The following is a 24,340-nucleotide window of genomic DNA, read 5'->3' as shown; positions in this document are numbered from 1 at the left end:
TGATGCCTCCTGTGGCTTCTTCCAACCCTATGAGTCTATGAAAGCCCGTCCCTGACCGCTACTATGTCCGTATTGTCTGAGGAGGGCGTCTGATGTTAGCAAAGCCTCCCCTTTGTTTGCAGGTCCCGGGGCGGCCCGAACAGCTGCTGCAGACATGGGGAAGGGCAACCAGAGCTGTGTGACTGAGATCGAGCTATTGGGATTCTCCGATTTCCGGGCACTGCAAGTCCCACTCTTCGTGCTGGTGCTCGCCTTCTATGTGTTTGCAGTGGTAGGGAACACACTGATCGTTCTGGTCACAGCGGCTCACCCGGCCCTCCACACCCCCATGTACTTCTTCCTCCGGAACCTGTCCTTCCTGGAGGTCTGCTACACCTCCGTCACCCTGCCCAAGCTGCTGGTGAACCTGCTCTCGGAGTCCCAGACCATCTCCTTCCTGGGCTGCGGGGCTCAGATGTGCTTCTTCCTGTTCTTCGGCATCACGGAGTGCTGCCTGCTCTCCGCCATGGCCTACGACCGCTACGTGGCCATCTGCTGCCCCTTGCAGTACGCCCTCATTGTGAACCAGCGGCTCTGTGCTCAGCTGGCGGGCGGTGCATGGACCATTGGTACCTTGGCAGCTTTCAGCCAAACTGTGTCAATATTTACAATGCCCTTCTGTGGGCCTAACAGAATCAGCCATTTCTTCTGTGACATCCTCCCTGTGTTGGGACTGGCCACCACCGACACCCACCAGTACGAAGCTGCCGTTACGATCCTCACGGTGCTTCTTATCCTGGTCCCGTTTTTGCTCATCCTCTTGTCCTACAGCCTGATCATCTCCACCATCCTGAAGATGCCCTCGGCTGAGGGCAGACACAAAGCCTTCTCCACCTGCTCCTCACACCTCCTCGTGGTTTCCCTCTTCTATGGTAGCGCAATTCTTATCTACATGCAGCCCACTTCGGTGCAATCCCAGGGCCATGACAGGTTCCTTTCCCTGGTATACACGGTGCTGACGCCAACATTTAACCCTGTTATTTACAGCCTGAGGAACAAGGAGATAAAAAGTGCTCTCAGGAAATCAACAGGCTGGAAGCTGTTCCCTCAGGCAACCTCTTTGGGTTGATGCTTGTGTGCTTGGCCAGATTTGGGAGTGGGGAAACAGTGTTGTCTTCCATGCAGCTTTGAGAAGTTGTAAAGTTCTCCAGGTCTCCTGGAGAGGCAGGGAAGTATGTAGCATTTGGATACATTCACAGGCTAAAAGTCATTGACCTCTCTGTACTTTTCATTGAGGATTTCTTCTTCCTGTGCCTGCATCATTCATGCATAATTTTCATAGAGAAACAGTAGAATATACAAAATGTAAACGATCAATAGCTTGTGTGGGTGACTGAATACCATGCATTTCATAGCATAGCCAGCACAATGAGGGAAGTATGCAACGTGTCAAAGCTGTAAGACTGGACAATGCACAGATCCAGCAATGTGACAGATATAACATGTCAGGGCAGGGCATATGCTTACTCCTCTAGTGCTGTAAAATCGGGCACTTGCTGACCATGGCAAACCTCGGGAGGCAGTTAAACCCAGCATTGTAGGCATGATAAAGCCGGCAGTGTCAACCTTGGCAGAGTTTCAATGCCTTTCCGGGGCTGGGGGGGGGAGGGTCCATTGTATTGTTTTTGTATTATTAGCAGATTGGCCCAGTGAGGCTCGGGTCCTTAACTCAATTTTTTTTGGTAAAATAAAAGGAAAATGATCATGCTTCATCTCAATGATTGCATTTTTTTTAAACAGTGTTATTTTTATGAAGTTATTTTGTCAGATTTCTTTAAAAAGGGATTGCTGAAATATTTCTGTTCAAGTTTTTTAGTAAATTTTTTAAAATGGGAATTCCATCAAGTGTATTTTCTTCTTCATCCTTATAAACTGTTCTTATTTGCTAGGTTTTAATGAAAACTGGCTATAGTCTATTTGGTTTCCGATAACATTTTCTTCTAGTTTTCAGACCTAAAGCATTGAATTAGCTGTGCCATAACAGAGCACCCCTCCAGATTTCTCTGTTTGGTTTCTTTCGTGTAAGGTTTATGGAGAAGCAACCCTATTCCCGGGTCAGCCTATTTGCCTGGCTCATCTTTCACCATTCACTCAGTTATGTCAGTTTTGAGGATTCTGTCTCTTGCCGAGAGCCCCGCGAAAGGATTGTATTGGACAAATGTACCAGGCAGGAACAGGCCTTTGGCACCGAAGTGGTTCTCCTGGGAGCCTGGAGGCGAAGGTGACTGAATCCCCCACCTCTGGTTATGCACAAAGGCAGCCTTTAGAAGACGTACCTGAGGAGAGGTCCCTGCCCGGCCGTCCCCTTTTCCAAGCCTCTGGCTCAACGGCCTAAGCCGTGTACAGGAGAAAGTGAAGTGCGAGGCAGCCGTGAGCTTGTAACCACCGAAGAAACCCTGTTGTGGGACTTGAAGGGCTCAGCCCTGCCAGAGCCCGAGGCCGGAGCCGGGGTGGGGCCTGGATTGTGGGATCAGCCCGTGTGCAGGCCCTTGGCTGTTTTGCTCTGCTTTCACCTTAGAAATCCATGTGCTTGCTCAGAAGTCGCAGGGCAGCAACGGTAACTGCGGCCCCTTCGTGGGCTTCGGAGCAAGAGCCCAGTTTGGAAATGGGCTGTGCGGCTCGCTGGAGCTCTCGCAGCGCTGGCAGGGCCGGCAGGCTGGGAGCGACCCGGGCAGGAGGGAGAGGGACGTGGGAACCGGAGGGCGCCTTGCCAGCTTGGGCAGCCGCTTCTTCCAAAGTGCAGGGCTTTGCGGCTCCTTTTCCAAGTCTGGCTGCCGCGCGAGGCCGGGCCGGGCCGGCACCTCGTCTGGGAGAGCCCCGCTCCCCCGTGCCGGTACCTTGCTTTTCCACATTGGACAGAGAGCAGACGAGCATTCCCAGGGGGCATGGGACCGTGGGCTGGGGTGCCCGCTCCGCCGTGCCGGTACCTTGCTTTTCCGCATTGGACAGAGAGCAGACGAGCATTCCCAGGGGGCATGGGACCGTGGGCTGGGGTGCCCGCTCCGCCGTGCCGGTACCTTGCTTTTCCGCATTGGACAGAGAGCAGACGAGCATTCCCAGGGGGCATGGGACCGTGGGCTGGGGTGCCCGCTCCGCCGTGCCGGTACCTTGCTTTTCCGCATTGGACAGAGAGCAGACGAGCATTCCCAGGGGGCATGGGACCGTGGGCTGGGGTGCCCGCTCCGCCGTGCCGGTACCTTGCTTTTCTGCATTGGACAGAGAGCAGACGAGCATTCCCAGGGGGCATGGGACCGTGGGCTGGGGTGCCCGCTCCGCCGTGCCGGTACCTTGCTTTTCCGCATTGGACAGAGAGCAGACGAGCATTCCCAGGGGCATGGGACCGTGGGCTGGGGTGCCCGCTCCGCCGTGCCGGTACCTTGCTTTTCCGCATTGGACAGAGAGCAGACGAGCATTCCCAGGGGGCATGGGACCGTGGGCTGGGGTGCCCGCTCCGCCGGTTGGCCTCTGGAAGTTCCACTTGGACGAGGTCCCTGCTCCAGGACAGCCAGGAGTTCTCCGATGGGTCGCGTCCTTCCCAATTCCTTTTGTAGCCGGATTGTGACTCCTCTCGGGCCGGAGATCGCTGCCACCCTCCTGCCACGCGTCTGTGCCTGCCACGGGGAGGTGGCCAATGGTCCCTCTAATTGTTTCCCATCCGTGTGTGCCACCAACAGAAACAAATGTTGCCAGCTGGTGCTGGTGCTGGGCACCCTGCTAATCAGCTGGGTGGCATTCAACTCCCCTGGGCGGCTGCCCAAGCGCTCAGCGTAAAGGGAGCACCGGCCGTGGGTCACACAAGCTCCCCCAAGGCCTCTGCAGGCCCTGTGGTCACTGTAGCTTAGTGACAGAATCAACAGCCCTTTGAGCATCTCCCTGGCGCGTCCAGTCCCTGGCCACCAGCCACTCACAGCACTCACCGATTGGCTGTCCCCAAAGGCCCCACGCCCCCAGCGTATGGGCCCGGTCCCAGATCCCTGCTGTGCCGAGCACTCGGCTGGGTCTGTCCTTTAATCAAGCGGCCGTTCATTGGCCAAAGTGCAGCGAGCCGAGCAGCAGCAAGTAGGGGTGCTGGAAAGAGAAGCTTTGGAAGCCAGAACCTGTGTGCTAGAGACTCTCCGGTGCCGCCATGGCTGGCTGGGGATGCTTTGTTTCACGCTGTTGCTGGGGATGCAGGCCTGCGGTGTGTTCAGACCCTGGCTCACGGGGCGGGGACTTTGCTGGGTGGACAGGCCCTGCTCTTAGGTGCGTCGCGACTACTGAGTTCTCACGTGGCACCCCCCCCCCCCCCGGCTTCTGAGCTTGGGCACCAGCGAGGGGGGCTTTGGTCTGTGCGCCAGAGGACCAGAAACCAGCCTGCTGCCCAGACGCCCCGTCAAGGCCTCTCAAACCGTCCTCGCTGCTTTTCTGAGGACGCTGCGCATAAACCCAGCATGCGGTTGGGTTTAAAGGGGGCCTGTGGGAGTTAGGAGCGTAAATCAGTGACTTCCAGAGGCACCCAACTCCCTTTGGCTTCTTTGAGACATGCCACGCCCAAAGCATCAGGCGTTTGAGGGTCTCTGCAAAGAAACGTGCCTGGTTATCAGAGGTGCTTGTGCTCCAGCCGTGCTGCCTGGTTGGTCAGCCGCCCCGGAGGCGCTGACATCCCTGGCTGGGCCTCGCGGCTGCCCTGCCTAAGGGTGACGGGCGCAAAACAACCTCACGGGGCGAGTCAGGTCGAACAGCAGCCAGCAAAGCCCGGCCACCTGGCGTCGCACGTCCCGCCCGGCTCCTAGGAGCAGGCAGGCTCTGGCGTGAAACGGGCTCGGGTCACCAACCTGCCAGCACCGGGATGGCTTCCAGCACGCGGGGTAGCCAGCCCGGCTGAATTTCCCCAGGACCTAGACGACCCCCTGGGAGGGGGGTTTGAATAGCTGGGGTGTAACTAAGCAAAGACTCGACCTCACGGATACATCCCATGGGTGGCGGGGGCACTGCAGTTAGGCCTCTGGGTCTTAACTGAAAACAAGGGTGATTGCAGCATGCCCCGGCCACACCCCTAGCTCCATGCAGTGAGCTTTCCGTGGCGGGGCTGGGCCAGCCCACTCATTTCTCCATGGGACCGCCCCGAGGTTCTGAGAGCAGGGACAGCCGGGATTGCACTGGCGTGGCTGAGCCCTCGGCAGCGTCCCGGCTCTCCCGCAGTGCACAGCCCCGGCGAGGCTGCTCCCGACTCAGCTGCCGTGGCCAGCAAGCTGTGCTGGAGGGGCAGTTACACCAGCTCCCCCCTCCCGACTCAAACCTACGGCTTGTCCAGACTCTCCCGACAGAGCACGCAGAGTTTTATTTGCCTCGAGAGGCACCGAGCCAGGAGCCCGAGTCCTACTGGATGGGGAGGGGGGGGGGGCAGTCGGGGGCATGTTCCCTTCTGCCTGCCTTTCTTCTAGCCCCTGAAACTCCTCTCAGTATCCTGCCATTGGCGTTATTAGACCTGGCTTGTCCTGAAAGCCCAGCCGTGCACCCGGAGCACCCGGGGCCGTAATCCTCCCTTCACCGGCAGCGGCTGGAGGGCTGCCTCGATTTCCCTCCTGGAAACGCCAGGCCACTGGAGCTCAAGCTGGGCATGTCATTGGAGAAGCTCTGAGCCTTGGCGAACGCCCTACAGGAGGCGGGCGCCCTCCCTTGTCTCGTGTAGCCCAGAGGTTGGATTCCTCTTTGCTGCGTCGGAGGGCAGTGTCCCGACTTCCCATTCTGCCTGTGGGGAGAAGGGATCTGAGCAGCGGCTCCCCTCCCATGTGTGTGGGGGGCTCCCTCCTTCTCGCCTGGATCTTGGGCCGTTCCGTTTGGGGGCCGCGGCGTGAGAGACTCGCACTGGCCTGGACCCGCACCCTGCGGAGCGCTGTCGGGCGGCCGGAGCCAGGGAGCCGCACAGATGATTAAAGCAAGAAGGCAAAGAGTTCACAGGGGGCAATTTGAATGGGCCCTGGGCATCCAAACCCGACACGTCTTAAAATCTTAACCCCAGTGTAAGTCCCAACCAGCTGCTGCGCATCCCTGGGGCAGGGGCCCCGGCTGTGGTGCCTCCCGCTGGCGGAGCAGCCGGCCCACGGGGGTTGGGCTGGGAAGCTGGCAGTTCAGTTCTGGTCACTGCCCGAGCGCGGCGGCGGGTCTGGGGAGAATGCAGCCGCTCCCCATGCGAACGGGGGGCCGCCGCGTTCACCTTTCGGGCAGTCCAGAGTTAGCCGGGAATGGCTGGAGCAGGGGAGTGCCGGGCCGGGGGTGGCCCTGCGTCCGGAGGCTGCAGGGGTCCCGAACGGAGCGTGAATGGCGGTGGTAGTTGCGAGAGGCTGCTCTCATTGGAGGGAGAGCTAAGAGGGCTGGGGGGGCCATTGTCTCTGGGCACCGGGGAGTCCTCAGCTGCTGGACCGTGTCCAATGGGGGTAGAGCCATCCGGGCCCTAGGTGGAGGAGGGGGCCCTGCTCCCTGGCCTGGGTCAGAAGGGGAGAGGTGGGGTGGAGCCGTGCGCCTGCCCCAGGCAGCCCCCAGTGATTTATAGGGCCTGGGGCTCCGTCCGCCGCTACCCTTCTGGGACCACTGCCTCCTTTGCCTCCCACCCCTGGTGGCCTGCCTGTGTCCGCAGACAAACCGGAGAGAGTCCAGAGGCGAGCAAAGGCAGAGAGCCCTGCCCTGGGAGGGAAACGTTCGACCCGGGGGCCGGTCTGGTCCCGAGCCGGGAAGGCAGAGGGGAGCGGCTGCCAGGGAGCAAATAGGTTCCAGGCTGTTCTAAAGGGCGCAGGGGCCCATGGGTCCCTGGTCCCGCGGCAGGCAGGACAAGGAGCGAGGGGCGGAAGTGGTGAGACGTGAGCAAACCAGTGTCCCAGCGCCCAGGGCCACGACGCGCTGGACCAGGGGGTCCCTGGCGGCTTTGAGGAACAGCCTCTCGGGGCTGGCCGAGGGTTTAGCGGCCCTGCCTCAGCACTGTGGTTCTAACGCGTAACTCCCTGTGTGGGCGCATCATGGGATCTGCAGATGGGCCGTGGTAGCTAGGCCCCCCTGAAATCAATAGACGCTCATGTGAAAAGCCCCGGGAGCTGCCTTACCTGTATCCCCAGGTACCAGCACTGCCCCACAATCTGCCCTGGTAGCGTGTCCCCATGGGCAGCAAGCCCCTCGCTACTCTAGCCATGGGGGGCACACGCCGAAGACGAATGAGCAGTCCTGCGGCACCTTAGAGACTAACAAAAGTATCTCAGATCACGAGGGGAGGGGTTGCACCCCTGCTACTTCGCAGATGACACTGAGCTGGGGGAGAGGTGGATACGCTGGAGGACAGAGAGAGGGTCCAGAGTGACTTAGACAGATTAGAGGACTGGGCCACAAGAAATCTGACGAGGTTCAACAAGGACAAGTGCAGAGTCCTGCCCTTGGGCGGAGGAACCCCAGGCATTGGTACAGGCTGGGGACCGACTGGCTACGGAGCCGTTCGGCAGAGAGGGACCTGGGGTTCCAGTGGGTGAGACGCTGAGGATGAGTCCACAGATGAGCCATGAAGGCTAACGGCTCATGGGGGTGCATTAGGAAAAGCATTGCCGTCAGCTCTAGGGAAGTGATTATTCCCCTTTATTCGGCACCACATCTGGAGTATTGCACCCAGTTCTGGGCCTCCCACTACAAAAAGGTTGTGGATGCCTTGGAGGGCAACCAAACCGACCAGGGGCTGGAGCACGAGTTACAAGGAGGGGCTGAGGGATTTGGGCTTGTTCAGTCTGCAGAAGAGAGGAGTGAGGGGGGATTTGAGAGCAGCCTGCACGTCCCTGAAGGGGGGTTCCAAAGAGGATGGAGAGAGGCTGTTAATCAGGCAGCAACAGAGGTAACAACAACCTGCCCCCAACATGAAAGCAAACCGCACAGTGCTCCGTTAACCACAATGTACTAACCACAAAGGGAAAGCAGCTTCTTCCGCGTGCGGAGCTCTGCTAAGTCAACTTTCCGTTGCGAGCGCGTGAAAGAACAGCCCCAACCTTGTGTCCAGAGGAAGAAACATTTCAGCCTTGCGAACAGCCTCCGTGTCCGAGGGGCTCGCAGCGGAGGTCCTGCTGTGGTTTCCGTTTTTAAATCCCCGCTTTCTCTTTCCCCCTCCCCCTCCTTCGGGAGCCCACCAGCCGCGCAGCCATTGTCCGCAGGGCCTCGTTCACGTCCTTGTTGCGCAGGGCGTAGATCAGGGGGTTGAGCAGCGGGGTGACCAGGCTGTAGAGCAGGGAGAAGACTTTGTTGAGGTTCACGGCTGTGCTGGCTGTGGGCACCATGTAGACAATGGCCAGGGCTCCGTAGAAGGTGCTGACCACGATCAGGTGGGAGGTGCAGGTGGAGAAGGCCTTCCGCCGCCCGACGCGGGACGGGTTTTTTACGATGGCCGCCAAGATGAGCGCGTAGGACGTCAGGGTGAGCAGGAAGGGGATGAGGGTGGCGGTGCTGGAGAGCAGGAAGGCGGCCAAGGTGATGAGCCGGGTGTCGCTGCAGGAGAGCGTGACCAGGGGCAGGAAGTCGCAGAAGAAATGGTCGATTTCGTTGGGGCCGCAGAAGCGCAGCCTGTAAATCCAGGCCATGATGATGGGGTTGAAGAGGAAGCCGCCGAGCCAGGAGCAGGAGGCCAGCTCGACGCACACCCTCCCGTTCATGAGGGCCGTGTAGCGCAGCGGGTGGCAGATGGCCAGGTAGCGGTCGTAGGCCATCACCGTGAGCAGTAGGATCTCGGTGGCTGCCTGGGAGCCGAAGATATACAGCTGGGCGATGCAGCCGCCGAAGGAGATCACCACGCCCTTCTCGGCCAGGAGACCCTGCAGCATCCTGGGGACGAGGTTGGACGTGTACCAGATCTCCAGGCAGGACAAGTTCCCCAGGAAGAAATACATGGGGGTGTGCAGGCCTCGGTCCACCAGCACCGCCACGATGATCAGGGTGTTCCCCACCATGGTGGTGAGGTACGTGAGCAGAACCAGCACAAAGGGGCCCATGCGGAACGGGTAGGGGATGTGGAAGCCCCGGAGGATGAATTCCGTCACGTGGCTTTGGTTCCCCCTCTCCGCGTCTGCCATGGGCGCGGCGTCTGGGGAAAGCACAGCGCAAATCAAGCACAGACCGAGCGATTCGGGGACCAGACCCGGCCGGTGTAATGCAGCCCTGCCTCAGTACATGGCTCTCGTCTCCCGACACCATGTACTGCAGGAACCGGAATGCCTCACTGCTCCTATTAGATCAGCCACCGAACGAGAGGAGCGACTGCCCATGGAAGTGGTGGCTGGGATTTTCCAAAACTGCCGAGGGGATTTGGGGCCAAGTTCCCATTAATTGAGTGTCAAAGTCTAGTAGGGTACTTTGAATATTCCCACCGAGATCACAGACTCCCAGGGCAGGCAGAGCCCTCAGGAGGCACCGAGTCCAGCCCCTGCCCAAAGCAGGACCAATCCCGACTCAACCATCCCAGCCAGGGCTTGGTCAGGCCAGGACTTAGAAACCTCTGGGAACGGAGATTCCACCCCCTCCCTAGGGAACCCAGCCCAGCGCCTCCCTGCCCTGTCACTGAAAGCACCGATGTTTACTCTGTGGGCATGTAGGAGAGTGGCGTGCAATTCCACGTCAGCTACAGAAATCCCACTTCTCAATCGCTGAGCATAATGTCCCATCCTGCGTCGGTGGCTCCGGGCCCCCAGACCTTTTTATTGGGTGCCAGCCACTTGTCAGAGAATTGTTGTTAACGGTTCTAAATCCTGCTGGAAAGGGATAACAAGTGGAGTTCCGCAAGGGTCTGTTTTGGGACCCGTACTGTTCAATATCTTCATCTATGATGTAGATATTGGGATAGAGAGTACACTTATTAAGTTTGCAGATGATACCAAGCTGGGTGGGGTTGCAACTTCTTTGGAGGATAGGGACATAATTCAAAATGACCTTAGCAAGTTAGAGAAATGGTCAGAGGTAAACAGGATGAGGTTTAATAAGGAGAAATGCAAAGTGCTCCACTTAGGAAGGAACAATCAGTTCCATACATACAAGATGGGAAGCGACTGTCTAGGAAGGAGCATGGCGGAAAGGGATCTAGGGGTCATAGTGGACCACAAGTTGAACATGAGTCAACAGTGTGATGCTGTTGCAAAAAAAGCAAATATGATTCTAGGTTGTATCAACAGGTGTGTTGTAAGCAAAACTCGTGAAGTCATTCTGCCGCTCTACTCTGCACTAGTTAGGCCTCAGCTGGAGTACTGTGTCCAGTTCTGGGCGCCACATTTCAAGAAAGATGTGGAGAAATTGGAAAGGGTACAGAGAAGAGCGACAAGAATGATTAAAGGTCTAGAGAACATGACCTGTGAAGCCAGGCTTCATGAACTGGGCTTGTTTAGTTTGGAAAAAAGAAGATTAAGGGGGGACATGATAGCGGTTTTCAAATATCTAAAAGGGTGTCACAAGGAGGAAGGAGAAAATTTGTTCCTCTTGGTTTCTCAGGACAGGACAAGGAGTAATGGGCTTAAAGTGCAGCAGGGGAGGTTTAGATTGGACATTAGGAAAAAATTCCTAACTGTCAGGGTGGTCAAATATTGGAATAAATTGCCAAGGGAGGTGGTGGAATCTCCCTCTCTGGAGATATTTAAGAACAGGTTAGATAGACATCTGTCAGGGATGGTGTAGGTGGAGCTTGGTCCTGCCTTGAGGGCGGGGGGCTGGACTCGATGACCTCTCGAGGTCCCTTCCAGTCCTATGATTCTATGATTCTATGCAAGCATAGAATTTGAACCCTCGACATTTCTCCTCATCTTAGACAAAACATTTGGGGCCAGGGTTCCAACGGTCCTTAGGCACCTACGTGACAAAGGGGGCATGGTATTCGCTCTGTTCACTGTTTTGTTGTGATGCAATTTCTACTGTCCGGTGGAATCCCCGTGTGCGCGCCTCAGTTTCCCTGGGCACTGCACCAATACCTAGCTGGCGATGGGAATTTCAGGTGTGACTCTCTCTGAGGGGGGCTGCCCCAGGCCCTGTACATACCCAATGGCCCAGGCTCTCTGTAACATGAGCCTGGGAGGGGGAGCGACCAGGTAGCTCCTTTTGCCCCAGAAGCTGGGCAGTGGAGGAGGCAGGGCTGTGTGGGGGAGACTCAGCTGGCTCAGGATACAGGGAGGGGGCCTTGGCTCTGGGCCCCTCTCCCCAAGCTGGGCTGTACTGGCTGCTCCTGGTCCCCGTGCTGACCAGTCTGTGCTACGCTGGGTCCCTGGGACCCAATATCCCTCCTGTTCTCCCCATTGGCTGAGTCTCCCATCTGGCTGGGGGGGGGGGGGCAGGGCCCGGTGGCTCCCCACCCCTCGGTGACAACCTAATGATGCAAATAGTTTCCTTTTGGGATTGGAAATGACACTGAAGCAGTTAAAGCACCTAACTCCCATTGGAATCAATGTTTCCCATGTTGACGGAGGCGCTTGTTGTAACAGGCACCAGAGGAGCTTGGTGCAGTGGGGCTGATCCATGGGGCACAGGGTCTGTCGGAAGGGCAGAGCGGGTCCCGCTGCTGGGGGAGGGGCGGTGCAGGGGAGAGAAAGCCCCGAGTCAAACAGCATCAAACTCTCCCATGGGCCAAACTGTTCCCTGGCCAGGAGCTCCCGGCTCGGAGCCCAGAGCGTGGCCGCAGGGCCTGTCAGCCCCCGCCCAGCCCAGCCCAGAGAGCCCGAGTGACAGTCTAGACGCAGCCAACCCGTAGAAATGCATGGAGGATCCATGGAGGATCGGTCCATCAGTTAGCCCGGCTGAGCAAAGATGGTGTCCCTGGCCTGTTTGTCAGGGGCTGGGAATGGGCGACAGGGGAGGGGTCACTGGATGATTCCCTGTTCTGTTCCCTCCCTCTGGGGCACCTGGCACTGGCCACAGTGGGCAGCCAGGACACTCGGCTGGACGGGCCTTTGCTCTGACCCGTCTGTGTTCTTATCAACGCTTACCTCTCAATTAGAAGGCACTTGGTTGAAAATCTGCTCTGGGTGAGATGATGGGGCAGCACCTAATGCTGGTGGAGGGCTGATACGGATTCTCTGTAGGAGAGAAATACAGTCGTGTCAGAGGCATGAAGGGCGTGTTCTCCTCAGTGGCCTGGAGAGTGGGGCAATGTTGAAAGGACCCAGGGACCGCATTTTCAAAGATATTTAGGAGCCCAGGGGTTGAGAGGGGCCCTTGGCAGTAGAGCCCCTCTGCAGTTGTGTCATGCGAGAGAAAGGATGACGTGCAGGCACAGCCGTGAGGAACAAAGCCCTCACACCCTGGCGATGTAACTACAACTGAAACGACTGTGACACCACAACTGCGAGGACCGAGGGAGCCTGGTTCTACTGAACTTTGTTCTGAGGGTGACAGATTTCTCCCCCTCCTCCCAAGAGACAGCTTTCCTTAATCTCTGCGCTTAGTCCATACTTGGGCTCTGCGCCGCTTCCTCTGGTGTCCATTGCCAGACGCCCTGTGACGTCAGCATTTTCTCTAGTTCACGAGAATGCGTTCTGAGCCAGATACGGATCTCACAGCGCTGTAGCTTCCCGGACGCAGAGGGCGGTGGCATGACAGAAGAGGGAGGCAGCAGCATGGGTCCGTAGCTGGGGGAAGTCAGTGCAGTTCTTGTGAAATCAATGGGGTTATGCTAATTGACACCACCTGAGGAGCTAGACATGGGGGTAGCATGCTGTTATAATCATCGTGGTAACAATGGGAATATGAGCACCATGAAGTCATAGAACATTAGAAATTGAAGGGACCTTGAGAGGCATCAAGTCCAGTCCCCTGCCCTCACTGCAGGACAAGCACCATCTAGCCCATCCCTGACAGGTGTGTGTCCAACCTGCTCTTCAATATCTCCAGAGATGGGGATTCCACAACCTCCCAGGCAACTTATTCCAGTGCTTAACCCCCCTGACAGGCAGGAAGTTTTCCTAATGTCCAACCTAAACCTCCCTGCAATTTAAGCCCATTGCTTCTTGTCCCATCCTCAGAGGCCAAGGAGAACAATTTTTCTCCCTCCTCCCTGTGACACCCTTTTGGATACTTGAAAATTGCAACCATGTCCCCTCTTAGCCTTCTCCTTTCCAAACTAAACAAACCCAATTCCTTCAGTTGTCCCTCCTAGCTCCTGTTCTCTAGACCTTTCATCATTCTTGTTGCTCTTCTCTGGACCCTCTCCAATTTCTCCACATCTTTCTTGAAATGTGGTGCCCAGAACTGGACACAATACTCCAACTGAGGCCTAATCAGCGCAGAGTAGAGCAGAAGAATGACTCCTCGTGTCTTGCTCACAGCATCGTGTTGCTTTTTTTGCAACATCACCACACTTTTGACTCATATTCAGCTTGTGGTGCACTCTGACCCCTACATTCCTTTCTGCCATACTCCTTCCTAGACAGTCGCTTCCCATTCTGTGTGTGAGAGACGGATTGTTCCTTCCTCAGTGGAGCACTTTGCATTTGTCCTCATTGAATGTCATCCTATTTATCTCAGATAATTTCTCTAGTTTGTCCAGATCAGTTTGAATTAGAATCATAGAACCACAGAGCTGGAAGAGACCTCAGAAGGCCATCAAGTCCAGCCGCCTGCGCTAGGCAGGACCAATCCCAGCTAAATCAACCCGGCCAGGGCTGTGTCAGGCCAAGACTTAAACACCTCTAGGGATGGAGACTCCACTACTTCCCTAGGTAACCCATTCCAGTGCTTCACCACTCTCCTAGTGAAATAGTTTTTCCTAATATCCAACCTGCAACTTGAGCCCATTGCTCCTTGTTCTGCATCCATCACTACTGAGAACAGCCTCTCTCCAGCCTGTTTGGAACCTCACTGCAGGTAGTTGAAGGCTGCTACCAAATCCCTCCTCACTCTTCTCTTCTGCAGGCTAAACAGACCCAAGTCCCTCAGCCTCTCCTCGTAGGTCATGTGCTCCAGCCCCCTAATCAGTTTGGTTGCCCTCCGCTGGACCCTCTCCAAAGCATCCGTATCCTTCCTGTAATTGGGGGGGTCCAGAACTGGATACAATACTCCAGATGTGGCCTCACCAGAGCTGAGTAAAGAGGAATAATCACTTCCCTGGATCTGCTGGCAATGCTCCTCTTAATGCAACCTAATATGCCATTAGCCTTCTTGGCTACAAGGGCGCCCTGTTGACCCATCTTCTCATCCACTGTAACCCCCAGGGCCTTTTCTACAGAACTGCTACTTAGCCAGTCGGTCCCCAGCCTGTACCAATGCTTGGGATTCTTCCGTCCCAAGTGCAGGACTCTACACTTGTCTTTGTTGAACCTCATCAGATTTCTTGTGGCCCAATCCTCCGATTTGTCTAAGTCACTCTGGACCCTCTCCCTGCCCTCCAGCGTATCTACCTCTCCCCCTAGCTTATTGTCATCTGCAAACTTGCTGACCCTCTCCTCCAAAGCACTTGCAACCCTTTCCAGCTTGGTATCATCAGCAAACTTAATACGTGTCCTCTCTATGCCAATATCTAATATATGTAAATCTATAACAATATCTAGGATGGCATCTATGCTAAGAGGAGAATGCCCCCCGGTGCATTAGGCACTTTCCTAAGAGGACAATTCCTGCTTTGAGGAGCTCCCAGTTTAAGGACAGACAAGTAGCAGAGGTCAGGTGAAGGTGAGTTACACACACACACTCATGGATGTATCTTTCACAGCTAGATTCGGCAACCCAGAGTGACAGGGCTAGGGGTGGAGAGGGGCTCTCATGGGGTGAGGGTGGACAATGGATAGGTGGCTGTGTGGAAGATGGCAGAGGGGTGGCTGGGTGAGAATCCGGCAAGAGAGCGGGTGAGGCTGGTTCTGTTAGTGGCGGGTCGGGGGCCGAGAGGAAGAGATAACCAAGGGGCGGGGGACATAGAACTCTGTAGAGCTTGGAAGTCCGTGACAAGAAGCAACACTGGTAGGAAGGGCTCTAGGGGGATTGCGTGACCAAAGGGATGAGAAAGGAAGAGGCGTTTCTGGGGCCAGCCTGCGTCTGGGAAGCTGGAGAAGAAAATGCTGCAGGGAGCCAGGATGAAGTTCTACTCCTGAAGTGAAGGTCAGAACCGGGGCCTGTTGCAATGCAGGAAATTGGCTGTTTTGCACTGGCTCCTCACTTGGACAATTGCAGGTCAGACTCTCCAAGGAATCCTGCGGCGTTTCCAAGCCTTAAGGCCGGGGGAAAGTCGGGCACTCGACATGCAGGGATCCCCCATTACAGGGTCCCTTTCGAAAGCAGCCAGCATTGTAGAACTGTCTCTCTTGCCAGCTGCCACCGTTCCCTCCTGGCCTGTCTCACATGGCGCATTATAGAGACCAGAGTAAACAGCAGGCACTTACCTGGCCAGTCTCAGGCAGGCTCAGGGTACTGGCATCTTTGCCACCGCTGTCCTGTCCCTGTTCGGTTCAGAAACAGAAGGAAATGCACAAGAGAACAAGCCAGGCGTGCAGGCTGGTAGCCAGGCTGTTAAGGAGCTCTACTTTCACCAAGCAGCCAGGTCTCATTGAAATCAGAACAAGCCCCGGGCTCTAGAACCGAAACACATCGCACGCTTTGCTAGCCGCCCTACCTGCAGGTGGACTAGACGTCTAACCGCGGGTGTGCAGCTGGCTCGTGTTCTGACCACACGGACGGTTTGCAAGGGATGCTCTTTATACGTGAAATCACGGCATTGGAGAGGAGAGTCCCTGGGCTGCTCGGCGCGCTGGATCTCAAATGGGCTCATTAAATTCATGGCCTGTCTCCCGGGAATTGGAAAGAATCCTTCCTAGTTGTATTGACAGCTAATGTTTGTTAAGCACTTGCACGTTCTCTCTGTTTTCCAAGCCTTGTCCATCACAGAAACAGCCCAGCGTTTAACGTCACTTGGGGCCAAACGGAGCCCTTCTCTACACACACAGATGCAGCATTTTAATTAAACCGGTTTAGTCTGACTGGTGCAAACCCCAGTGTGGACACCCTTCCTGTAGGCTATGAGTGGCTGATTCACACAATGACTCCAATTCGTCTGATGAAGTGGGTTTTACCCAGGAAAGCTCAAGATAAATTGTAAGGGAAGAAGGCTTATTAGCAAATCAACTCTGACCTCCTGCAGACTAGATCAACGGACCGCGACCAGTTGATTCCCTCACCAAGCCGTGCATTTCATACAAACTAGAGCGTATCCATTAGAAAGGCATGAAACTGGTCTTGCGGCAAAGACTCCAAGTGATGGGGAGTTTGCCACATCACTAGGGAAGTGGTTCCAATAATTAATTATGCTCTCTGGTAAAATACAACTGCCTGATTGTAAGAACCTGAAGCAACATCAGTAGCATCGTCTATTGGCTAATCTAGGGCTTGTCTGTAGTGGGAGAAACGTTGGCAGGATGGGGGTAACTTTCAGAGGAAAGTTCTGATTTTGACGAGTCAGAATTTTATGACTGGAACATTTTTTTACAGAGAAGCTGTGGATCGGCTCTACCCGTAGCCTTCTCTTGGATAAAGGAAACATGGAGCTTCTTAAACCTCTTCCTCAAAGGCAGGTTTTCCAGCTTTGAAATATTCTCCTAGCTCTTGTCTGAGCCTCTCCCATTTTTTAGCTTACATGTGTTCCTGACTGACATAAACAAAGCCAAAACAAGCCTCTTTTTAAAAGAAAACAAGCGTCCACAAATGGGGTTCTGTGCTACTTGAAATAAAGTCAGAATAGATTTCCAGGCCCTATATGTAGACAAGTTCTGATGTAGTTAAACAGCTGAGAATCCTTGGATGGAGAAGGCCTTTTCTACACTTCGAAGGGGATGCCACTCTAGCTGTGGACTCAGTTAAACGTGAAGAAGCCAATGACTAAAATTCTTGAAGCTGCGTAGGGGATTTAGAAGCCCTTTCTCAACACTGAAGGGTATTGGGTCTTGCAGATCTCACAGCAGCCTCTGAAAATCTTGGCCTTCTGTGTCTACGGGATGGTGCACCACAAGAAAATAGTGGAATATCATCTATGCGACGTTGGAAATACTTCTGTTGCCCTGTATTTCACGCAGTATCAACATCTTATTCCTCACCACGTCACAACAGGCTGTGATCTGTACAGCTGGTCGGAATGTGTTCTTGTTTTGGAAAAGTTTTGACCAATTGTTTTTCAATTTTCAACAGTCAAAAATCCAAAAAAAAAAAATCATCTGAACATTGAACACTCTGACCCAAACTTGCTGAAAATGAAAACACTTTCAGATAAAAACTGCCATCCTCTACAATTTTTTGTTGGGGAGAGGGACAGTGCACCCCCATATTTTTATGGAATATGTTTTGAATGAACAGAAGAACAGCCAGACTGGGTCAGACCAAAGGTCCATCTAGTCCAATGTCCTGTTGGCCCGCAGTGGCCAATGCCAGGTGCCCCAGAGGGAATAGGCAAGTGATCTCTCCCCTGCGAATATGTATAACAACTATGTTTTATGCAAAACAGAGCAAGTAGCCTATTATTGAAGAGCTTGTGATCCCCGGGATGTGTGTATTCTGTGTGAGCATGTGTCACTCTTGTATGGGATGTTAGAAATATAAAGTGTAATTGTGTTTATTAATCTAGGTCTTCTAGTGAAAGCCGTTCGTGCTAGTCAGTGAACGTAATGGCCCAGTGCTCAAGAGCTGTGAATAGTCTTGTGTTTCCTGTAGGACTAAGCCGTGGTTGGTCCTACAAAGACATGTGACCATGCCACCTGGTGCTGGAATCCATCTTGAATTAGGTATTTTTCCATTGGGGTCAGGGGCCAGGGACACAAACATTTCCCACCCTGGAGAAATTCTGTTTAATGAATGGGAAGCAAACACACCAACTAGTCATGGGCCATCAGACCTCTGGCCCCACTAGAGCCACCAGGAAGCAGAGCTGCACCCTCTACCCCAAGACCCCAGGCAGCGCCCCCACCCCAAACTCTCAGAAAGCGCCCTAACTATTCTCCTGAGAGACAAGGATCCAGGTTCAAATCTTTTCTCTGCACCGGGGCATTGAGTTCTGGCCTCCCACATCGCAGGTGGCCCTCAGCCAGGGGAACATGTACCTTGGGGGGTACGCAGAGGTCAGCCCACGGGGTCAGCCAGAGATCTGCCTTGTTTTGTGACAGACTGTGCTGCTCTATGCTGGGATGTCCACGCGGTATTTATACTCCACTTGGCTGGCTTTACAGTTGGGTGGTAAAAACGCAAAAGGAGCCATTTCCCAGGGAGCGTGCTGTACGGTGTACCATGCACGTCTGGTTGTGTAAGCAAGTCACTTTCAAGTGCGGTGAAGCTGGGGTACGCAGGGCACATTGGACTCCTGAACGGGTTACAGGCATCTGGAGGGTTAGTCATCTGGAGGGGTACAGGCGTCTGGAGGGGTACAGGCGTCTGGAGGGGCGCTGAGCCGAGGGCCTAACCAACAGGAGAAAGGTTCGCGGGAACCTGCACCTGTGAGTGGTGCCCAAGTCCCTTTGTGACCCCGAACTGGAAACAACCAACCTGGGGCCGACACTAGCCAGCCAGCTCCTTCCCTCGTCCCGCAGGGTTCGGGGCTGAATGGAACTAGACACTCGTTGAACGACTCGGGACACAGACTCAGGACAAAAGCTTTCTAACCGCAGAAGCACAAATTGTCCACAGCACCTGCCGAAATGGACAAAGCCACGAGCCCGGACCCCAAGCAGCATTTCTCGTTCTTGGCTGGGTGCAGCTTTCTGTGATTTTGTCACACGTGTGTGTCTAGAGAAATCAACATGCACCGATACGTGTGTACTAAAATGCAATGCTACCAACCCGACTGACGCTGCACTGTGCAAAGCAGGCACCACGCTGGGGATGTACCTTTGGAGGACATGTTGTTTTAACAAGTGAAACTGCGCTGCTGAAGTCAATGGGAGTTTTGCCATTTATTTCAGCAGAGTCGGGAGTGAGGGTTTCCTGTAAGCTGGGCACTTGAGCAACTGCTCACGAGAGCTGCCACCCAGCTGATTAGCAGAGCCCCACAGCTAGGTTTGTGTTTCTACTGGTGGTGCACATCCACACATACCTTACTGCACAACAAAATTTATTCTTCACATGAAAAATCTGCACATGAATGGAAAAGATGAGAGGGAACATCACCCAATGATGCTGACCCAGTCCAGATTTCTCCTATCATACTATCAGGGTAGCAACCCCTTTACCATCCTACACGTCACCACTAGCTGTTCTGAAGAACTGATCACACTACACCCAACATTAAAGTCAGTTTCCCACGGACAGTACATTTTCTAGTTCAATGACCTCACACTCTTGAGAAATCCACATTTGCCGACTGCCTTTCTCAGGGCCTTTTTCACCTCCGCGTTCCTCAGGCTGTAGATGAGTGGGTTGACCAGGGGGGTCAGAACAGTGTAGAAGACAGAGAACACTTTGTTCAGGTCTCGCAGTATTGGAGTTTTGGGGAGGAGATACACAATCATCAGGGTCCCATAGAACATGGTCACCACGATGAGGTGGGAGGAGCAGGTGGAAAAGGCCTTTTTCCGCCCCGTGGTGGACGGGATGCTCAGGATGGAGGTGATAATGCAAATGTAAGATGTCACCGTTAGTAGAGATGGGGGCAGAGAACATAACCCAGACAGGGCAACACCCAAAAACTCTATCAGGCGGGTGTCGCTGCAGGAGAGGCTTAGCACGGGGGAGAAATCACAAAAGAAATGATCAATCTTACCGGGGCCACAGAAAGGCAGTTGAGACATCAAAGATGCAGTCACGGTCACAGGCAAAAAGCCATTGATCCAAGACCCAGCTACTAGCAGGAGACAGATCCTGCCATTCATACGGGCGCCGTAGTGCAGGGGCTTGCATATGGCTAAATACCGGTCGTAGGACATGACGGCTAAGAGGTAGCATTCCGTGGCGCTAAAGACACCGAAGAAATAATATTGCACAAGGCAGCCGCAGATGGAAACGGTCCTGTCCCCCGTCAGGAGCCCGGCCAGCAGCCGGGGCAGGATGGTAGAGCTGTAGCAGGTCTCCAGGCAGGACAGGTTCCCCAGGAAGAAGTACATGGGGGTGTGGAGATGCTGCTCAGCCACAACCAGGGCTACGATGAGGAGGTTCCCGGCCATGGTCAGAACGTAGATTGCTGAAAAAAGAAGGAAGAGAAGAATTTGCAGCTCCGGGAGATCCCCGAATCCCAGCAGGACGAACTCTGTGACGGTTTTATTGCTCCAGTCTGCACTGGCCATGGGTAGTGCCCAGAGAGAACCCAGCATCCCTGGAAGAGAACACGAAAGAGAGATTTAAAGAGAAATGTCCCCTAACTTCTTTTCCTGCTGGCTCTGATGACTGGGAAAGCGACTCACACTGTACGTGGACACGCGGCTCCGTGTCTGCAGCAGGCTTTTGGTCTTCACAAACAGCAGCTCAAAGCAACCAGCACTCTCTCCAGACACTGTTTTCATGACACGAAACAGACTCCTGGAACCCTAGAACTGGCAGGGACCTCGCGAGGTCATCCGGTCCAGTCCCCTGCCCTCCCGGCAGGACCAGCACCATCTAGACCATCGTCTGTCCAACCTGCTCTTCAATATCTCCAGAGATGGGGATTCCACAACTCTCCTGGGCAATTCAGTCCAGTGTTTCACCCCCTGACAGTTTGAAAGTTTTTTCCTAATATCCAACCTCAACCTCCCTGGCTGCAGTTTCAGCCCATTGCTTCTTGTCCTGTCACCAGAGATTAAGGAGAACAATTTTTCTCCCTTCTCCTGGTAATAACCGTTCAATCTTCCCTCATAGGTCTAAGAATTTTTGTTGCTTTTTTCTGGACATTCCCCACTTTGTCCACATCTTTCCTGAAATGCGGTGCCCAGAACTGGACACAAGCCTCCAGCTGAGGTCTAACCAGTGCAGAGCAGAGCAGAAGAATGACCTCTCGTGTCTTGCTCATAACACTCCTGTTAATGCAGCTCAGAATCTCGTTTGCTTTTTTTGCAATGGTGTTATACAGTTGACTCATATTTAACTTGTGGTCCACTATGACCCGAGATCCCTTCCTTCCGTTCTCCTTCCCAGACAGTCGCTTCCCATTCTGTATGTGTGAAACGGATTGTGCCTTCCTAAATGGAGCACTTTGCATTTGTCCTATTAAACTTCACCCTATTTACCTCCGTTTGTCCAGATCATTTCTCTAGTTTGTCCAGATCACTTTGTATTATGACCCATCCTCCAAAGCACTTGCAATCCCTCCCAGCTTGGTATCATCTACAAACTTAGTAATCGTACTCTCTCTCCCAGTATCTAAATCGCTGATGAAGATATTGAACAGAACTGGTCCCAAAACAGACCCCTGCGGAACCCCACTTGTTATGCCCTTCCAACATGACTGTGAACCATTGATAACTACTCTCTGAGAATGGTTATCAAGCCAGTTATCCATCCAACATCAGGCCAGATAGGTTATGTCTAGACTGCAGGCTTCTTTAGGAAGAAGCGTTTCTGAAAGAGATGTTCCAAAAAAACTTCTTCCGAAAGAGAGCGTCCACACTGCCAAAGCACATCAAAAAGAGATCTGCTTTTTCGAAAGATAGCGTCCACTCTGAATGGATGCTCTCTCGCATGTCAGCTGTGATTGCTATGGATGGAGTGGCCACCAGGGCACCTGTGCTTTTTCCTCTTTCCTCTTTTTTTGGAAGTACTCCCTCTTCCCCATCCACACACGTCTTTTTCCGAAAGAGCTCTTTTGGAAAAAGGCTTCCTCCTCATAGAAAGATGTTTACCAATGTCGGAAAAACCCCTCTGCTCTTTTGATTTTTTCCCCCAAAAGAACGCTATTGCAGGGTGGACATAAGTGATTTTTTTTCGGAAAAATGGCATCCCCATAGTCCCAAGCTACAGGCTACATCCATGTGAAGAGCTGCATGGGGAGCGCTGGAAATTGTGTGCAGGGCAAAACAGCCACCTGTTTGCTTTGATAAGGTTGGCCGGCTTGATGGAGCTGCACTAATCGCTCACGTTGCGGAGCATTCAAATGCTCAGAGAGCCCTGCAGCGTGTTCTCTGGGAGGGTATTTTGGTCCAGGCTGCACCCTGCAAGCCAGGAGGAGCACACCGTGATTTAAAAGGACCGAGCACGGACGTGGCTGACCAGAGGGACATTCCCAGGAATGCAAAAGCCAAGCAAGGAGAACGTGCGGCGTTATGGAAAGGGAAACATCTCCCAGCCCCTGCCTGGGGGTGTAATTGAATGGTGGGGGAGAGAGCGCGGCTTGGGGCCCCTGCCTTTTAAGAGGCATGTGGATGCAATGACGGGAAGGAGGACACTGCTGTGGGTGGCTCAGGGGTCTGATCGAGCCATTCCTGAGGCTCCAAACTATCTTCTTCCTGCTGCGCTTTCCAACCTGGCCGAGGGGACAGGGGTGCTCTGAAAAGCCAGGTCTCTGCAGCTACAAATGTCCAGCCTCTACTGAGCTCAGCCATTCCCCCCCAACCTGAAAGCTAAAACCCAGAGAGGAAGGACGTTATCCACCGCCCCATCCACCCGCAATCCTGGTTTCCCTGGGAAGGGCAAGAGAGACCGAGTCACCTCTACAAAGAGTCTATTTCACGCTGGGCTCCTTTGCTCAGCATCGCCGGGGCTGGCATGGAGGTTCTACCGTCCGACTTCACACCACGTACTTGCGTGTTTGCTCTCTGTCAGTCGGCAGATTCCTGTCTGGGATGCCCAGCGCAGATACCTACGTGGTGTGCGTCGTGCCTGGGGTGAAAGTGGCCGTCTCTGCTGTCTCTTTCCTACCCTTCTTGCAGGAAGATGAAATCTCCTGGGACGTTTCCGCATCTAGGACAACTGGGACCTCGTTAGGAAAGTCAAACGCTTAACGTCAGAGGGAAGGAGTTGAGTGGCGCAGGACTTCTAGCCTCTCCTCCATTTCCCAGACGGCTCCATTGCATGCAAAAGCCCAGTTAGGGTTGTCCAGAGAGGCTTCCTGCCCTTCCAGAGTGAGCAAAGTCATTAAACGTAAACCTCTGGCTGCCAGGCCATGAAGGGCAAGACACGAGAAGTCGTTCTCCCGCTCTGTTCTGTGCTGATCCGGCCTCAGCCGGGGTCTCGTGTCTAGTTCTGGGCACCGCATTTCAGGAAAGATGTGGAGAAATTGGAGAGGGTCCAGAGAAGAGCAACAAGAATGATGAAAGGTCTAGAGAACATGAGCTGTAAGGACAGACTGAAAGAATTGGGCTTGTTTAGCTTGGAATGGAGAAGACTGAGAGGGGACAGGATAGCAGTTTTCAAGTATCCAAAAGGGTTTTACAAGAAGAAGGGAGAAAACTTGTTCTCCTTGGCCTCTGAGGACAGGACAAGAAGCAAGGGGCTTAAACTGCAGCAAGGGGGGTTTAGGTTGGACATTAGGAAAAAGTTCCTGCCTGTCAGGGTGGGGAAACACTGGAATAAATTGCCCAGGGAGGTTGTGGAGTCTCCATCCCTGGAGATATTCAAGAGTAGGTTAGATAAATGTCTATCAGGGATGGTCTAGACAGTGCTGGGTCCTGCCATGAGGGCAGGGGACTGGACTCGATGACCCCTCGAGATCCCTTCCAGTTCTAGGGCTCTAGGATTCTGTAAGGGCTAACGTGCGCCCATGTCCCTGCAATACGGTTATAACTGAAAAAGGGATGCAAGGTGGCACGATGCCGGAGGGGGAAGGAAATGGAAGCCAGGCAAAGCCCCCGGAGCCTCAACTGGGTGGGCACCCACCCTGAGGGGGCAACACCAGCCCAGGGGGATGCAGCCGGCTGTGCTAGGGGAAAGGGACGGGCAGGGCAGGGCACCACTAGGGCTGCCAGGTGCCTGGTATGCAACCGGGCAGTCCGGTCTTTGGGCCTCTGTCCAGTAAAAAGAATTCAGACAATACCGGACATGTGCAATAGCTGGTATTTTCTGGTTTGCGGCGAGCGGGGTGGTGGGGGGTGGGGCGCGATTGGCGTTGGGACCCTCTGATTGCACCTGACGCAGGAGCGACGCCTTGGGGAGGAGGAGAAGCCCCGTCCCTGCTCCTGAGAGCTGGTCAAGTGCGTTGTGGAGTCGCAGCCGGACTCGCTCGCGCTTCGCCAGGACCGTGCATGGGGCAGGCAGCGCCCTGGGATCTGCATGTGCCTGGGTCAGTCCCGCTCCCCGCCAGACCATTCTCTCGCCCCGCCCCGGCCTCCCGGCCAGCCCCATTACCCCCCCGGCCAGCCCTGCTCCTCTTGATCCCTCCGACCCCATCCGGCCAGCCCCATTACCCCCCCGGCCAGCCCTGCTCCTCTTGATCCCTCCGACCCCATCCGGCCAGCCCCATTAC

General features: G+C 54.5%; 3 protein-coding genes across 3 annotated transcripts; 1 reads left to right on the top strand and 2 right to left on the bottom strand.

The window, feature by feature from the left end:
- Window positions 1-154: 154 nt before the first annotated feature.
- Window positions 155-1,108, top strand: LOC102452587 (olfactory receptor 10A7-like). Its single transcript, XM_006130626.3, has one exon. The coding sequence runs from the start codon at window positions 155-157 to the stop codon at window positions 1,106-1,108; it is 954 nt and encodes a 317-aa protein (XP_006130688.2).
- A 7,018-nt stretch (window positions 1,109-8,126) lies between these two features.
- LOC102452331 (olfactory receptor 11A1-like) lies at window positions 8,127-9,110 on the bottom strand. Its single transcript, XM_006130625.3, has one exon. It carries the CDS (start codon window positions 9,108-9,110, stop codon window positions 8,127-8,129), a length of 984 nt encoding a protein of 327 aa, XP_006130687.3.
- Window positions 9,111-19,289: 10,179 nt separating this feature from the next.
- LOC102452084 (olfactory receptor 11A1-like) lies at window positions 19,290-20,252 on the bottom strand. The gene has a single exon (XM_006130624.3). It carries the CDS (start codon window positions 20,250-20,252, stop codon window positions 19,290-19,292), a length of 963 nt encoding a protein of 320 aa, XP_006130686.3.
- Window positions 20,253-24,340: the final 4,088 nt, after the last annotated feature.

The sequence above is a fragment of the Pelodiscus sinensis genome, chromosome 30 (assembly GCF_052426305.1).
Source record: "Pelodiscus sinensis isolate ZL-2025 chromosome 30, ASM5242630v1, whole genome shotgun sequence".
Taxonomy (NCBI): Eukaryota; Metazoa; Chordata; order Testudines; family Trionychidae; genus Pelodiscus; species Pelodiscus sinensis.
The sequence above is the reverse complement of the archived record's forward strand: the minus strand, read 5'-3'. Positions and strand labels throughout refer to the sequence as shown.

Coding starts and splice junctions, on each gene's coding strand:
- LOC102452084 (XM_006130624.3), bottom strand. CDS start 20,252: ATGGCCAGTGCAGACTGGAGCAATAAAACCGTCACAGAGTTCGTCCTG.
- LOC102452587 (XM_006130626.3), top strand. CDS start 155: ATGGGGAAGGGCAACCAGAGCTGTGTGACTGAGATCGAGCTATTGGGA.
- LOC102452331 (XM_006130625.3), bottom strand. CDS start 9,110: ATGGCAGACGCGGAGAGGGGGAACCAAAGCCACGTGACGGAATTCATC.